General features: G+C 42.2%; 1 protein-coding gene across 1 annotated transcript in view; it reads left to right on the top strand.

Moving 5' to 3' along the window:
• The window catches only part of LOC118378267 (GDNF family receptor alpha-4-like), a 444,258-nt gene that overhangs the window by 305,293 nt on the left and 122,141 nt on the right, over nt 1–16,824 (top strand). Inside the window, exon 2 of the mRNA XM_052495924.1 lies at nt 9,389–9,670. Within this exon, the coding sequence (XP_052351884.1) occupies nt 9,389–9,670 (282 nt within the window). The remainder of the gene's footprint in view (nt 1–9,388; nt 9,671–16,824) is intronic.

Genomic DNA, 16,824 nt, shown 5'->3' with positions numbered 1-16,824 from the left:
CTACCTGGTTAAATAAAGGTGTTCTCAACTAGCCTACCTGGTTAAATAAAGGTGTTCTCAACTAGCCTACCTGGTTAAATAAAAGTGTTCTCAACTAGCCTACCTGGTTAAATAAAGGTGTTCTCAACTAGCCTACCTGGTTAAATAAAGGTGTTCTCAACTAGCCTACCTGGTTAAATAACGGTGTTCTCAACTAGCCTACCTGGTTAAATAAATGTGTTCTCAACTAGCTTACCTGGTTAAATAGAGGTGTTCTCAACTAGCCTACCTGGTTAAATAAAGGTGTTCTCAACTAGCCTACCTGGTTAAATAAAGGTGTTCTCAACTAGCCTACCTGGTTAAATAAAGGTGTTCTCAACTAGCCTACCTGGTTAAATAACGGTGTTCTCAACTAGCCTACCTGGTTAAATAAAGGTGTTCTCAACTAGCATACCTGGTTAAATAAAGGTGTTCTCAACTAGCCTTCCTGGTTAAATAAAGGTGTTCTCAACTAGCCTACCTGGTTAAATAAAGGTGTTCTCAACTAGCCTACCTGGTTAAATAAAGGTGTTCTCAACTAGCCTACCTGGTTAAATAAAGGTGTTCTCAACTGGCCTACCTGGTTAAATAAAGGTGTTCTCACCTGGCCTACCTGGTTAAATAAAGGTGTTCTCACATGGCCTACCTGGTTAAATAAAGGTGTTCTCAACTAGCCTACCTGGTTAAATAACGGTGTTCTCAACTAGCCTACCTGGTTAAATAAAGGTGTTCTCAACTAGCATACCTGGTTAAATAAAGGTGTTCTCAACTAGCCTTCCTGGTTAAATAAAGGTGTTCTCAACTAGCCTACCTGGTTAAATAAAGGTGTTCTCAACTAGCCTACCTGGTTAAATAAAGGTGTTCTCAACTAGCCTACCTGGTTAAATAAAGGTGTTCTCAACTAGCCTACCTGGTTAAATAAAGGTGTTCTCAACTGGCCTACCTGGTTAAATAAAGGTGTTCTCACCTGGCCTACCTGGTTAAATAAAGGTGTTCTCACCTGGCCTACCTGGTTAAATAAAGGTGTTCTCACCTGGCCTACCTGGTTAAATAAAGGTGTTCTCAACTAGCCTACCTGGTTAAATAAAGGTGTTCTCAACTAGCCTACCTGGTTAAATAACGGTGTTCTCAACTAGCCTACCTGGTTAAATAAATGTGTTCTCAACTAGCTTACCTGGTTAAATACAGGTGTTCTCAACTAGCCTAACCTGGTTAAATAAAGGTGTTCTCAACTAGCCTACCAGGTTAAATAAAGGTGTTCTCAACTAGCATACCTGGTTAAATAAAGGTGTTCTCAACTAGCCTTCCTGGTTAAATAAAGGTGTTCTCAACTAGCCTACCTGGTTAAATAAAGGTGTTCTCAACTAGCCTACCTGGTTAAATAAAGGTGTTCTCAACTAGCCTACCTGGTTAAATAAAGGTGTTCTCCACTGGCCTACCTGGTTAAATAAAGGTGTTCTCACCTGGCCTTCCTGGTTAAATAAAGGTGTTCTCAACTAGCCTATCTGGTTAAATAAAGGTGTTCTCAACTAGCCTACCTGGTTAAATAAAGGTGTTCTCAACTAGCCTACCTGGTTAAATAAAGGTGTTCTCAACTGGCCTACCTGGTTAAATAAAGGTGTTCTCACCTGGCCTACCTGGTTAAATAAAGGTGTTCTCACCTGGCCTACCTGGTTAAATAAAGGTGTTCTCAACTAGCCTACCTGGTTAAATAAAGGTGTTCTCAACTAGTCTACCTGGTTAAATACAGGTGTTCTCAACTGGCCTACCTGGTTAAATAAAGGTGTTCTCACCTGGCCTACCTGGTTAAATAAAGGTGTTCTCAACTAGCCTACCTGGTTAAATAAAGGTGTTCTCAACTAGCCTACCTGGTTAAATAACGGTGTTCTCAACTAGCCTACCTGGTTAAATAAATGTGTTCTCAACTAGCTTACCTGGTTAAATACAGGTGTTCTCAACTAGCCTAACCTGGTTAAATAAAGGTGTTCTCAACTAGCCTACCAGGTTAAATAAAGGTGTTCTCAACTAGCATACCTGGTTAAATAAAGGTGTTCTCAACTAGCCTTCCTGGTTAAATAAAGGTGTTCTCAACTAGCCTACCTGGTTAAATAAAGGTGTTCTCAACTAGCCTACCTGGTTAAATAAAGGTGTTCTCAACTAGCCTACCTGGTTAAATAAAGGTGTTCTCCACTGGCCTACCTGGTTAAATAAAGGTGTTCTCACCTGGCCTTCCTGGTTAAATAAAGGTGTTCTCAACTAGCCTATCTGGTTAAATAAAGGTGTTCTCAACTAGCCTACCTGGTTAAATAAAGGTGTTCTCAACTAGCCTACCTGGTTAAATAAAGGTGTTCTCAACTGGCCTACCTGGTTAAATAAAGGTGTTCTCACCTGGCCTACCTGGTTAAATAAAGGTGTTCTCACCTGGCCTACCTGGTTAAATAAAGGTGTTCTCAACTAGCCTACCTGGTTAAATAAAGGTGTTCTCAACTAGTCTACCTGGTTAAATACAGGTGTTCTCAACTAGCCTACCTGGTTAAATAAAGGTGTTCTCAACTAGCCTACCTGGTTAGCTAAAGGTGTTCTCAACAAGGCTACCTGGTTAAATAAAGGTGTTCTCAACTAGCCTACCTGGTTAAATAAATGTGTTCTCAACTAGCCTACCTGGTTAAATAACGGTGTTCTCAACTAGCCTATCTGGTTAAATAAAGGTGTTCTCAACTAGCCTACCTGGTTAAATACAGGTGTTCTCAACTAGCCTACCTGGTTAAATAAAGGTGTTCTCAACTAGCCTACCTGGTTAAATAAAGGTGTTCTCAACTAGCCTACCTGGTTAAATAAAGGTGTTCTCAACTAGCCTACCTGGTTAAATAAAGGTGTTCTCAACTAGCCTACCTGGTTAAATAAAGGTGTTCTCAACTAGCCTACCTGGTTAAATAAAGGTGTTCTCAACTAGCCTACCTGGTTAAATAAAGGTGTTCTCAACTAGCCTACCTGGTTAAATACAGGTGTTCTCAACTAGCCTACCTGGTTAAATAAAGGTGTTCTCAACTAGTCTACCTGGTTAAATACAGGTGTTCTCAACTAGTCTACCTGGTTAAATAAAGGTGTTCTCAACTAGCCTACCTGGTTAAATAAAGGTGTTCTCAACTAGCCTACCTGGTTAAATAAAGGTGTTCTCAACTAGCCTACCTGGTTAAATAAAGGTGTTCTCAACTAGCCTACCTGGTTAAATAAAGGTGTTCTCAACTGGCCTACCTGGTTAAATAAAGGTGTTCTCACCTGGCCTACCTGGTTAAATAAAGGTGTTCTCACCTGGCCTACCTGGTTAAATAAAGGTGTTCTCAACTAGCCTACCTGGTTAAATAAAGGTGTTCTCAACTAGTCTACCTGGTTAAATACAGGTGTTCTCAACTAGCCTACCTGGTTAAATAAAGGTGTTCTCAACTAGCCTACCTGGTTAGATAAAGGTGTTCTCAACAAGGCTACCTGGTTAAATAAAGGTGTTCTCAACTAGCCTACCTGGTTAAATAAAGGTGTTCTCAACTAGCCTACCTGGTTAAATAACGGTGTTCTCAACTAGCCTACCTGGTTAAATAAAGGTGTTCTCAACTAGCCTACCTGGTTAAATACAGGTGTTCTCAACTAGCCTACCTGGTTAAATAAAGGTGTTCTCAACTAGCCTACCTGGTTAAATAAAGGTGTTCTCAACTAGCCTACCTGGTTAAATAAAGGTGTTCTCAACTAGCCTACCTGGTTAAATAAAGGTGTTCTCAACTAGCCTACCTGGTTAAATAAAGGTGTTCTCAACTAGCCTACCTGGTTAAATAAAGGTGTTCTCAACTAGCCTACCTGGTTAAATACAGGTGTTCTCAACTAGCCTACCTGGTTAAATAAAGGTGTTCTCAACTAGCCTACCTGGTTAAATAAAGGTGTTCTCAACTAGCCTACCTGGTTAAATAAAGGTGTTCTCAACTAGCCTACCTGGTTAAATACAGGTGTTCTCAACTAGCCTACCTGGTTAAATAAAGGTGTTCTCAACTAGACTACCTGGTTAAATAAAGGTGTTCTCAACTAGCCTACCTGGTTAAATAAAGGTGTTCTAAATCAGATAAAAACAACCTCCATCCCCCAGTAAGAGCATTGAAGATGGGTTGTGACTGGGTCTTCCAGCATGACAATGACCCGAAACACAGCCAGGGCAACTTAGGAGTGGCTCCGTAAGAAGCATCTAAAGGTCCTGGAGGGGCCTCGCCAGTCTCCAGACCTGCACCCAATAGAACATCTTTGGTGGGACCTGAAAGTCCATATTGTAGCGACAGCCCCGAAACCTCCTCTGCATGGAGGAGTGGGCCAAAATCCCTGCTGCAGTGTGTGCAAACCTAGTCAAGAACTACAGGAAACGTATGATCACTGTAATTGCAAACAAAGGTTTCTGTACCAAATATTAAGTTCTGCTTTTCTGATGTATCAAATACTTATGTATTTATGTATTTATGCAATAAAATGCAAATTAATTACTTAAAAATTAAAAATACAATGTGATTTTATGGATTTTTTTTTTTCTGGATTACAGACCTCTACATGCTTTGTAAGTAGGAAAACCTGCAAAATCTGCAGTGAATCAAATACTTGTTCTAGGACCACTGTAGGTCCTGTACTCTATACCATCTATTGCATCTTGCCTATGTCGTTCAGCCATCACTCATGCATATATCTTTATGTACATATTCTTATTCATTCCTTTGTGTGTATTAGGTAGTTGTTGGGGGAATTGTTAGATTACTTGTTAGATATTACTGCACTGTCGGAAGTAGAATGACAAGCATTTCACTACACTCGCATTAACATCTGCTAACCATGTGTACGTGACCAATAAAATGTGATTTGATTTAATTTGACTCTCTCCACCTCTCCTTCTTTCAGTTAAATTCAAAGGGCTTTATTGGCATGGGAACATATGTTTACATTGCCAGAGCAAGTGAAGTAGATCATCTTTACAAAATTGATATAAACAATAACAATGAACAGTAAACATTACAATCATAAAAGTTCCAAAATTATTACGTGAAAATTGTTCAAGTACAAACGGGAAAATAAATAAACATAAATATGGGTTGTAGGTCTGTGTTATCTGAGAGAAATATGTCTCTCTAATATGGTCATACATTGGGACAGGAGGTTAGGAAGTGCAGCTCAGTTGGGTCTATTGTGTTTCTGTCCTGGGGCTCTGTATGGAGTGTTTGTGTTTGTGAACAGAGCCCCAGGACCAGCTTGCTTAGGGGACTCTTCTCCAGGTTCATCTCTCTGTAGGTGATGGACTTTGTTATGGAAGGTTTGGGAATCGCTTCCTTTTAGGTGGTTGTAGAATTTAACGGCTCTTTTCTGGATTTTGATAATTAGTGGGTATCGGCCTAATTCTGCTCTGCATGCATTATTTGGTGTTCTACGTTGTACACGGAGAATATTTTGTCTCTCTCTCTCTCTGCCTCTCTCTCTCTCACTCTCTCTGCCTCCCTCCTGCTCTCTCTACTAATTTACATTAGCTATAAAAAGAGCCTGTTGGTTTGTGTTGGCCTGGGATTCAAATAAATCACTCATGATAATTGGGTTGGGAGTCTATCTCTGTCGAGTTGCTGAGTGTCTTAATTTCTCTAAATCTTCCTGTTCATCAACGGTAGCACGATTTCTGCTGTACTATCATCAGAATCATGACATAGCACTTCAGAACCATGACATAGCACTTCAGAACCATGACATAGCACTTCAGAACCATGACATAGCACTTCAGAACCATGACATAGCACTCCAGAACCATGACATAGCACTTCAGAACCATGACATAGCACTTCAGAACCATGACATAGCACTCCAGAACCATGACATAGCACTTCAGAACCATGACATAGCACTTCAGAACCATGACATAGCACTCCAGAACCATGACATAGCACTTCAGAACCATGACAAAGCACTTCAGAACATGACATGCACTTCAGAACCGTGACAAAGCACTTCAGAAACATGACATAGCACTTCAGAAACATGACAAAGCACTTCAGAACATGACATAGCACTTCAGAACCATGACATAGCACTCCAGAACCATGACATAGCACTTCAGAACCATGACATAGCACTCCAGAACCATGACATAGCACTCCAGAACCATGACATAGCACTCCAGAACCATGACATAGCACTCCAGAACCATGACATAGCACTCCAGAACCATGACATAGCACTTCAGAAACATGACATAGCACTTCAGAACCATGACATAGCACTCCAGAACCATGACATAGCACTCCAGAACCATGACATAGCACTCCAGAACCATGACATAGCACTTCAGAAACATGACATAGCACTTCAGAAACATGACATAGCACTTCAGAAACATGACATAGCACTTCAGAAACATGACATAGCACTTCAGAAACATGACATAGCACTTCAGAAACATGACATAGCACTTCAGAAACATGACATAGCACTTCTGAAACATGACATTATTAGTCCTAACCCATGTCTGCTATACTGTTGTCTGTGTACAGCTCCTACTGACCTCTTGGCAGGTTGCCCTGAAAACACAGAACCCCTTGTTGTTGTTTTTGTTAGTGTGTGGACTCATCTCGGCCCCATGCTCTCTGGGCTGTTATATGTTAACCTCAACAATCTTTCCTAGTTTTCCTATTTTTTTATGGATTTATTTATTCTTTATTTATTCAGGGAAAAAAACATTGAGACCAGGGTTTCATTCACAAAAGTTCCCTGATCACAGTAACACAAGAATTAAATACAACATGACATACGATATCATGAGATGTTCTTTACCTGTACTGTGTGTTCTCAAAAAGCAACATAGTCTCAGAAAACGTTGTATTATTCTGTATGTAATGCTATGTTACATATCACCTAGTACTAAACAGTAGTATCACCAAGTACTAACCAGTAGTATCACCTAGTACTAACCAGTTTAATTACCTAGTACTAACCAGTAGTATCATCTAGTACTAACCCAGTAGTATCACCTAGTACTAACCCAGTAGTATCACCTAGTACTAACCAGTAGTATCACCTAGTACTAACCAGTTTAATTACCTAGTACTAACCAGTAGTATCATCTAGTACTAACCCAGTAGTATCACCTAGTACTAACCCAGTAGTATCACCTAGTACTAACCAGTAGTATCACCTAGTACTAACCAGTAGTATCACCTAGAACTAACCAGTAGTATCATCTAGTACTAACCCAGTAGTATCACCTAGTACTAACCAGTAGTATCACCTAGTACTAACCAGTAGTATCACCTAGAACTAACCAGTAGTATCACCGAGTACTAACCAGTAGTATCACCTAGTACTAACCAGTAGTATCACCTAGTACTAACCAGTTTAATTACCTAGTACTAACCAGTAGTATCATCTAGTACTAACCCAGTAGTATCACCTAGTACTAACCAGTAGTATCACCGAGTACTAACCAGTAGTATCACCTAGTACTAAACAGTAGTATCACCGAGTACTAACCAGTAGTATCACCTAGTACTAACCAGTTTAATTACCTAGTACTAACCAGTAGTATCATCTAGTACTAACCCAGTAGTATCACCTAGTACTAACCAGTAGTATCACCTAGTACTAACCAGTAGTATCACCTAGAACTAACCAGTAGTATCACTGAGTACTAACCAGTAGTATCACCGAGTACTAACCAGTTTGATTACCTAGTACTAACCAGTAGTATCACCGAGTACTAACCAGTTTGATTACCTAGTACTAACCAGTAGTATCACCGAGTACTAACCAGTTTGATTACCTAGTACTAACCAGTATTATCACAGTGTAGTAACCAGTTTGATTACCTAGTACTAACCAGTATTATCACCGAGTAGTAACCAGTTTGATTACCTAGTACTAACCAGTAGTATCACCTAGTACTAACCAGTTTGATTACCTAGTACTAACCAGTTTGATTACCTAGTACTAACCAGTATTATCACCGAGTAATAACCAGTTTGATTACCTAGTACTAACCAGTAGTATCACCTAGAACTAACCAGTAGTATCACCGAGTACTAACCAGTAGTATCACCTAGTACTAACCAGTTTAATTACCTAGTACTAACCAGTAGTATCATCTAGTACTAACCCAGTAGTATCACCTAGTACTAACCAGTAGTATCACCTAGTACTAACCAGTAGTATCACCTAGTACTAACCAGTAGTATCACCGAGTACTAACCAGTAGTATCACCTAGTACTAACCAGTTTAATTACCTAGTACTAACCAGTAGTATCATCTAGTACTAACCCAGTAGTATCACCTAGTACTAACCAGTAGTATCACCTAGTACTAACCAGTAGTATCACCTAGAACTAACCAGTAGTATCACTGAGTACTAACCAGTAGTATCACCGAGTACTAACCAGTTTGATTACCTAGTACTAACCAGTAGTATCACCGAGTACTAACCAGTTTGATTACCTAGTACTAACCAGTAGTATCACCGAGTACTAACCAGTTTGATTACCTAGTACTAACCAGTATTATCACCGAGTAGTAACCAGTTTGATTACCTAGTACTAACCAGTATTATCACCGAGTAGTAACCAGTTTGATTACCTAGTACTAACCAGTAGTTTCACCTAGTACTAACCAGTTTGATTACCTAGTACTAACCAGTTTGATTACCTAGTACTAACCAGTATTATCACCGAGTAATAACCAGTTTGATTACCTAGTACTAACCAGTATTATCACCGAGTAGTAACCAGTTTGATTACCTAGTACTAACCAGTAGTATCACCGAGTACTAACCAGTTTGATTACCTAGTACTAACCAGTAGTATCACCAAGTACTAACCAGTTTGATTATCTAGTACTAACCAGTAGTATCACCGAGTACTAACCAGTTTGATTACCTAGTACTAACCAGTAGTATCACAGAGTACTAACCAGTTTGATTACCTAGTACTAACCAGTTTGATTACCTAGTACTAACCAGTAGTATCACCGAGTACTAACCAGTTTGATTACCTAGTACTAACCAGTTTGATTACCTAGTACTAACCAGTAGTATCACCGAGTACTAACCAGTTTGATTACCTAGTACTAACCAGTAGTATCACCGAGTACTAACCAGTTTGATTACCTAGTACTAACCAGTAGTATCACCGAGTACTAACCAGTTTGATTACCTAGTACTAACCAGTTTGATTACCTAGTACTAACCAGTAGTATCACCGAGTACTAACCAGTTTGATTACCTAGTACTAACCAGTAGTATCACCGAGTACTGACCAGTTTGATTACCTAGCGTTGTACTTCCACCTGAAACTGTTTTAATTCGTGCTGTCTCTTCCTCAGGGCTCCCCCTCGCTGTGTCTGCGGGGAGGGACAGAGACTGTCTACAGGCTGGGGACACCTGCTCCAGTGATGACGCGTGCAGCCCTCGTCTGCGGACGCTGAGACAGTGTGTGGCGGGGGACGGCAGTGTGAAGCTGGGCCCTGGGGCCAGGAACCAGTGTGAGAACGCAGTCACGGCCCTGCTGTCCTCCCCGCTGCACGGCTGCCAGTGTAAACGAGGCATGAAGAGAGAGAAGAACTGCCTCAGTATCTATTGGAGCCTGCACCAGTCTGTCCTGCATGGTGAGACAATAACACCTAACCCTAATCTATATTACCAGTCTGTTTAACACCTAGCCCTAATCTATAGCACCAGTCTGTTTAACACCTAGCCCTAATCTATAATACCAGTCTGTTTAACACCTAGTCCTAATCTATAGTACCAGTCTATGTAACATCTAGCCCTAATCTATAGCACCAGTCTGTCCTGCATGGTGAGACAATAACACCTAACCCTAATCTATATTACCAGTCTGTTTAACACCTAACCCTAATCTATAGTACCAGTCTGTTTAACACCTAGTCCTAATCTATAGTACCAGTCTATGTAACATCTAGCCCTAATCTATAGCACCAGTCTGTCCTGCATGGTGAGACAATAACACCTAACCCTAATCTATAGTACCAGTCTGTTTAACACCTAGCCCTAATCTATAGTACCAGTCTGTTTAACACCTAGCCCTAATCTATAGCACCAGTCTGTTTAACACCTAGCCCTAATCTATAGCACCAGTCTGTTTAACACCTAGCCCTAATCTATAGTACCAGTCTATATAACACCTAGCCCTAATCTATAGTACCAGTCTATATAACACCTAGCCCTAATCTATAGTACCAGTCTATATAACACCTAGCCCGAATCTATAGTACCAGTCTATATAATACTTAGCCCTAATCTATAGTACCAGTCTATATAACACCTATTCCTAATCTATAGTACCAGTCTGTCCTACATGGTGAGATTATAACACCGAGCCCTAATCTATAGTACCAGTCTATATAACACCTAGCCCTAATCTATAGTACCAGTCTATATAACACCTTGCCCTCATCTATAGTACCAGTCTGTTTTACATGGTGATAGGAGGGGGGGTGGAAGGTACTACTCAGTACACAGCGGGGGATGGAAGGTACTACTCAGTACACAGCGGGGGATGGAAGGTACTACTCAGTACACAGCGGGGGATGGAAGGTACTACTCAGTACACAGCGGGGGTGGAAGGTACTACTCAGCACACAGCGGGGGATGGAAGGTACTACTCAGTACACAGCGGGGGGTGGAAGGTACTACTCAGTACACACCTGGGGGTGGAAGGTACTACTCAGTACACAGCGGGGGGGTGGAAGGTACTACTCAGTACACACCTGGGGGTGGAAGGTACTACTCAGTACACAGCGGGGGTGGAAGGTACTACTCAGCACACAGCGGGGGGTGGAAGGTACTACTCGGCACACAGCGGGGGGGGTGGAAGGTACTACTCAGTACACAGCGGGGGATTGAAGGTACTACTCAGTACACAGCTGCGGGTGGAAGGTACTACTCAGTACACAGCGGGGGGTGGAAGGTACTACTCGGCACACAGCGGGGGTGGAAGGTACTACTCGGCACACAGCGGGGGTGGAAGGTACTACTCAGTACACAGCGGGGGATTGAAGGTACTACTCAGTACACAGCTGGGGGTGGAAGGTACTACTCAGTACACAGCGGGGGGTGGAAGGTACTACTCGGCACACAGCGGGGGGTGGAAGGTACTACTCGGCACACAGCGGGGGGTGGAAGGTACTACTCGGCACACAGCGGGGGGTGGAAGGTACTACTCGGCACACAGCGGGGGTGGAAGGTACTACTCGGCACACAGCGGGGGTGAAAGGTACTACTCGGCACACAGCTGGGGGTGGAAGGTACTACTCGGCACACAGCGGGGGTGAAAGGTACTACTCGGCACACAACGGGGGGTGGAAGGTACTACTCGGCAACAGCGGGGGTGGAAGGTACTACTCAGCACACAGCGGGGGGTGGAAGGTACTACTCAGCACACAGCGGGGGTGGAAGGTACTACTCAGCACACAGCGGGGGTGGAAGGTACTACTCAGCACACAGCGGGGGGGTGGAAGGTACTACTCAGCACACAGCGGGGGATGGAAGGTACTACTCAGTACACAGCGGGGGGTGGAAGGTACTACTCAGCACACAGCGGGGGTGGAAGGTACTACTCAGCACACAGCGGGGGGTGGAAGGTACTACTCAGCACACAGCGGGGGATGGAAGGTACTACTCAGCACACAGGGGGGGTGGAAGGTACTACTCAGCACACAGCGGGGGTGGAAGGTACTACTCGGCACACAGCGGGGGGTGGAAGGTACTACTCAGCACACAGCGGGGGGTGGAAGGTACTACTCAGCACACAGCGGGGGGTGGAAGGTACTACTCGGCACACAGCGGGCGGTGAAAGGTACTACTCAGCACACAGCGGGGGTGGAAGGTACTACTCAGCACACAGTGGGGGGTGGAAGGTACTACTCAGCACACAGCTGGGGGTGGAAGGTACTACTCGGCACACAGCGGGGGGTGAAAGGTACTACTCGGCACACAGCGGGGGGTGAAAGGTACTACTCGGCACACAGCGGGGGGTGGAAGGTACTACTCAGCACACAGCGGGGGGTGGAAGGTACTACTCAGCACACAGCGGGGGGTGGAAGGTACTACTCAGCACACAGTGGGGGGTGGAAGGTACTACTCAGCACACAGTTCCCCTCGCGCCCTCAACTTTGTTGAGATAAATTGAGTTTCCTTGTAGGCCTCTTTAGCAGGGAAGCTGTACAGCCTGTTGCCTGTTTCTGAGTATTTTTTTAAAGAATGAGAAGCAAAGTTTTCTGTGTTCTGCTTTTCATTAAATCATGCAGAGCTGTTCTTTATATAGCCAAAAATGCATGTGTTCATTTGGGCTGAATATTATATATAGGCTGTAGTATACCAAATGTATATTAGTTATGAAAATATACAGAATATTATATATAGGCTATAGTATACCAAATTTATATTAGTTATGAAAATATACAGAATATTATATATAGGCTATAGTATACCGAATTAATCAGGATGTCTTGCTCCCAGACAGACTAAACAACTTCTTTGCTCGCTTTGATACAGTCACAGACATATTCAATCAATCCTTATCCCAGTCTGCAGTTGTCACCGAAAGCACTCACAAACTTCTACAGATGCACAATCGAGAGCATCCAGCTGAAAAGGTGGCGCAGGGAATTTAAAAATATTCTTTAGAAATATTTACCTTTCACACATTAACAAGTCCATTACCTCAAATGAAAGATAAACATCTTGTTTATCTACCCATCATGTCAGATTTTTTAAATGTTCTACAGCGAAAACACAACATATATTTATGTTAGACCACCACCAAACCAAAGGAAAAACGCAGCCATTTTTTCCAGCAAAAGATAAAATCACAAAAGCAGGATTGGAGATAAAAATGAATCACTAACCTTTTGAAAATCTTCATCAGATGACACTCATATGACATGTTACACAGTACATTTATGTTTTGTTCGATAATATGCATTTTATATCCACAAATCTCGGTTTACATTGACGCCATGTTCAGAAATTACTTCAAAATATCCGGGGGAATTATAGGAAGCTACGCCAGATAACAGAAATACTCATCATAAACTTTGACTAAAGATACATGTTCTACGTATAATTAAAGATACACTGGTTCTTAATGCAACCGCGGTGTCAGATCTTTTAAAAACGTTACGGAAAAAGCCTACCATGCAATAATCTGAGACGGCGCTCAGACGTCACAGTATTTCTCCGCCATGTTGGAGTCAACAGAAATACAAAATTACAACATAAATATTCCCTTACCTTTGATGATCTTTCATCAGAATGCAGTGCAAGGAGTCCGAGTTCAACAATAAATCGTTGTTTTGTTCCATAATGTCCAGTACTAGTGTCCAAGTAGCTGCATTTGTTAGCACTTTCAGCTCATGTGCCCAAAAGCTGATGCTGGTCCAGGACAACTCGCACGAAAACTTCAAAAATATATATTCCAGGTCGAATAAACTGGTCAAACGAAGTAGAGAATCAATCTTCAGGATGTTATTATCATATATATCCAATAACGTTCCAACCGGACCATACGTTTTCATCTGGAGCCAAATGGAACGACGGTGGCACCCACAGAGAAATGCACCACAGGAAAATGGCATTCTGTCGGGACACTGACTATTTTCCCTCCCATTCCCATTCGGTCAAAGTTCCCAGCAAATGCTCCATTCCACTTTCTACTGAATGAGGACATCTAGTGGAAGGCGTAGGAAGTGCTAACAGATCCATATCTTGTTGGGAAAGGAGGGGGCGATGACGTCAAATTTGTCCCAACTTTCAGAATTTCACTCCTTGTTTGGAACATTGACTGCCCTCTGAGTTCTGTTATACTCACAGACATAATTCAAACAGTTTTAGAAACTTCAGAGTGTTTTCTATCCAATACTAATAATAATATGCATATATTAGCAATCTAGGACAGAGTTTGATGCAGGTCACTATGGGCACGCAATTCATCCAAAGTGAAAATACTGCCCCCTATCCTCAACACGTTTTAAACAGCCACCACTAACATTGAGTGGCTGCTGCCAACATACTGACTCAACTCCAGACACTTTAATAATGGAAATTGATGTAAAAAATGTAATGGGAATTGATGTAAAAATTGATGTAAAAATGTATCATTAGCCACTTTAAACAATGCCACTTAATATAATGTTTACATACCCTACATTACTCATCTTATATGTATATACTGTACTCTATACCATCTACTGCACCTTGCAATCTTTATGTAATACATGTATCACTAGCCACTTTAAACTATGCCACTTTGTTTACATACCCTACATTACTCATCTCATATGTATATACTGTACTCGATACCATCTACTGAATCTTGCCTATGCCGTTCTGTACCATCACTCATTCATATATCTGTACATATTCTTCATCCCTTTACACTTGTGTGTATAAGGTATTAGTTGTGGTACTGTTAGCTAGATTACTCGTTGGTTATTACTGCATTGTCGGAACTCAAAGCACAAGCATTTCGCTACACTCACATTAACAACTGCTTAACCATGTGACAAATAACATTTGATTTGAATTAATATACTAAAATTTGACTGGATTTATATCAGTTATGAAAATAGTTCAATCGAGGACAGGCTTAATTGAATGACAGAGACAGAATATAATAAGGAATTTTATTGAATTAGTTTTGGGTAGGCCTCATCTCCCAGGAATGCTCCTCAGAGCCAGATGCTGACGACACGTTGCCTATTTGCCACTCTCCCATTGTTGACATAAATATATATATATATATATATATATATATATATATATATATGCATGAGAGATTCACAAGACTATAACATTGGAATGTTGCGAAGTGCTGCCCTACCCTGACTGGCAAGGACACTCAGGTGAAGCCATTGAATTACAAGAAAATAAAGCTATTTAGCTTTTGAACCTGTTTTAAAATGCTTTAGGTCTATATGTTTACCCTATATATTTGGGTCTATCCTTTTCTTCGGGTATGAGACATCCAAACATTGTTTAAAACTCTGGCGTGCTATCACAATAACTATTCACTTTACTGTCATTCTGTAAATCATTCTCTGAATCAGCTTGTTGAAACAGGGCTCAAGTTCAATGTCTAATTTCACAGATAAATTGTTATTATTAATAGGAAAACAACACTGACATTATTAATACAAGGAACTAAAAGTGTTTTATGTCACGCCAGTTTTGACAAGTAAAATGTTATTACATTTTTAATTTGCCATGACAGCCAAAAAAGACAGATCTAGTTTCAGGAAGTTAACTGTAAAACTCTAAGGAAGACTGTTTTATTAACTTGAGATTCTCACCAAGACAGTCAGACAAACTAAAGAAGCGTCACCTCCAAACCACTCTTCTCTTCTCCTTCCTCCTTCAAACCACTCTTCTCTTCTCCTTCCTCCTCCAAACCACTCTTCTCTTCTCCTTCCTCCTCCAAACCACTCTTCTCTTCTCCTTCCTCCTTCAAACCACTCTTCTCTTCTCCTTCCTCCTTCAAACCACTCTTCTCTTCTCCTTCCTCCTCCAAACCACTCTTCTCTTCTCCTTCCTCCTCCAAACCACTCTTCTCTTCTCCTTCCTCCTCCAAACCACTCTTCTCTTCTCCTTCCTCCTTCAAACCACTCTTCTCTTCTCCTTCCTCCTCCAAACCACTCTTCTCTCCTCCTTCCTCCTCCAAACCACTCTTCTCTTCTCCTTCCTCCTCCAAACCACTCTTCTCTTCTCCTTCCTCCTTCAAACCACTCTTCTCTCCTCCTTCCTCCTCCAAACCACTCTTCTCTTCTCCTTCCTCCTCCAAACCACTCTTCTCTCCTCCTTCCTCCTCCAAACCACTCTTCTCTTCTCCTTCCTCCTCCAAACCACTCTTCTCTTCTCCTTCCTCCTCCAAACCACTCTTCTCTCCTCCTTCCTCCTCCAAACCACTCTTCTCTTCTCCTTCCTCCTCCAAACCACTCTTCTCTTCTCCTTCCTCCTTCAAACCACTCTTCTCTTCTCCTTCCTCCTCCAAACCACTCTTCTCTTCTCCTTCCTCCTCCAAACCACTCTTCTCTTCTCCTTCCTCCTTCAAACCACTCTTCTCTCCTCCTTCCTCCTCCAAACCACTCTTCTCTTCTCCTTCCTCCTCCAAACCACTCTTCTCTTCTCCTTCCTCCTTCAAACCACTCTTCTCTCCTCCTTCCTCCTCCAAACCACTCTTCTCTTCTCCTTCCTCCTTCAAACCACTCTTCTCTTCTCCTTCCTCCTCCAAACCACTCTTCTCTTCTCCTTCCTCCTTCAAACCACTCTTCTCTTCTCCTTCCTCCTCCAAACCACTCTTCTCTCCTCCTTCCTCCTTCAAACCACTGTTCCCTCCTCCTTCCTCCTTCAAACCACTCCTCTCCTCCTTCCTCCTCCCTTCAAACCACTCTTCTCTCCTCCTTCCTCCTCCCTTCAAACCACTCTTCTCTCCTCCTTCCTCCCCCAAACCACACTTCCCTCCACCAAATAACTCCTATATCCTCTCTTATCCCCCTCCAAACCACCCTTCTCTCCTCCTTCGTCCTCCTTTCAAACCACTCTTCTCTCCTCCTTCCTCCTCCCTTCAAACCACTCTTCTCTCCTCCTTCCTCCTCCCTCCAAACCACTCTTCTCTCCTCCTTCCTCCTCCCTCCAAACCACTCTTCTCTCCTCCTTCCTCCTCCCTTCAAACCACTCTTCTCTCCTCCTTCCTCCTCCCTTCAAACCACTCTTCTCTCCTCCTTCCTCCTCCCTTCAAACCACT

The sequence above is a fragment of the Oncorhynchus keta genome, chromosome 35, assembly GCF_023373465.1.
Source record: "Oncorhynchus keta strain PuntledgeMale-10-30-2019 chromosome 35, Oket_V2, whole genome shotgun sequence".
NCBI lineage: Eukaryota > Metazoa > Chordata > Actinopteri > Salmoniformes > Salmonidae > Oncorhynchus > Oncorhynchus keta.
This window is presented reverse-complemented; position numbering and strand designations above follow the sequence as displayed.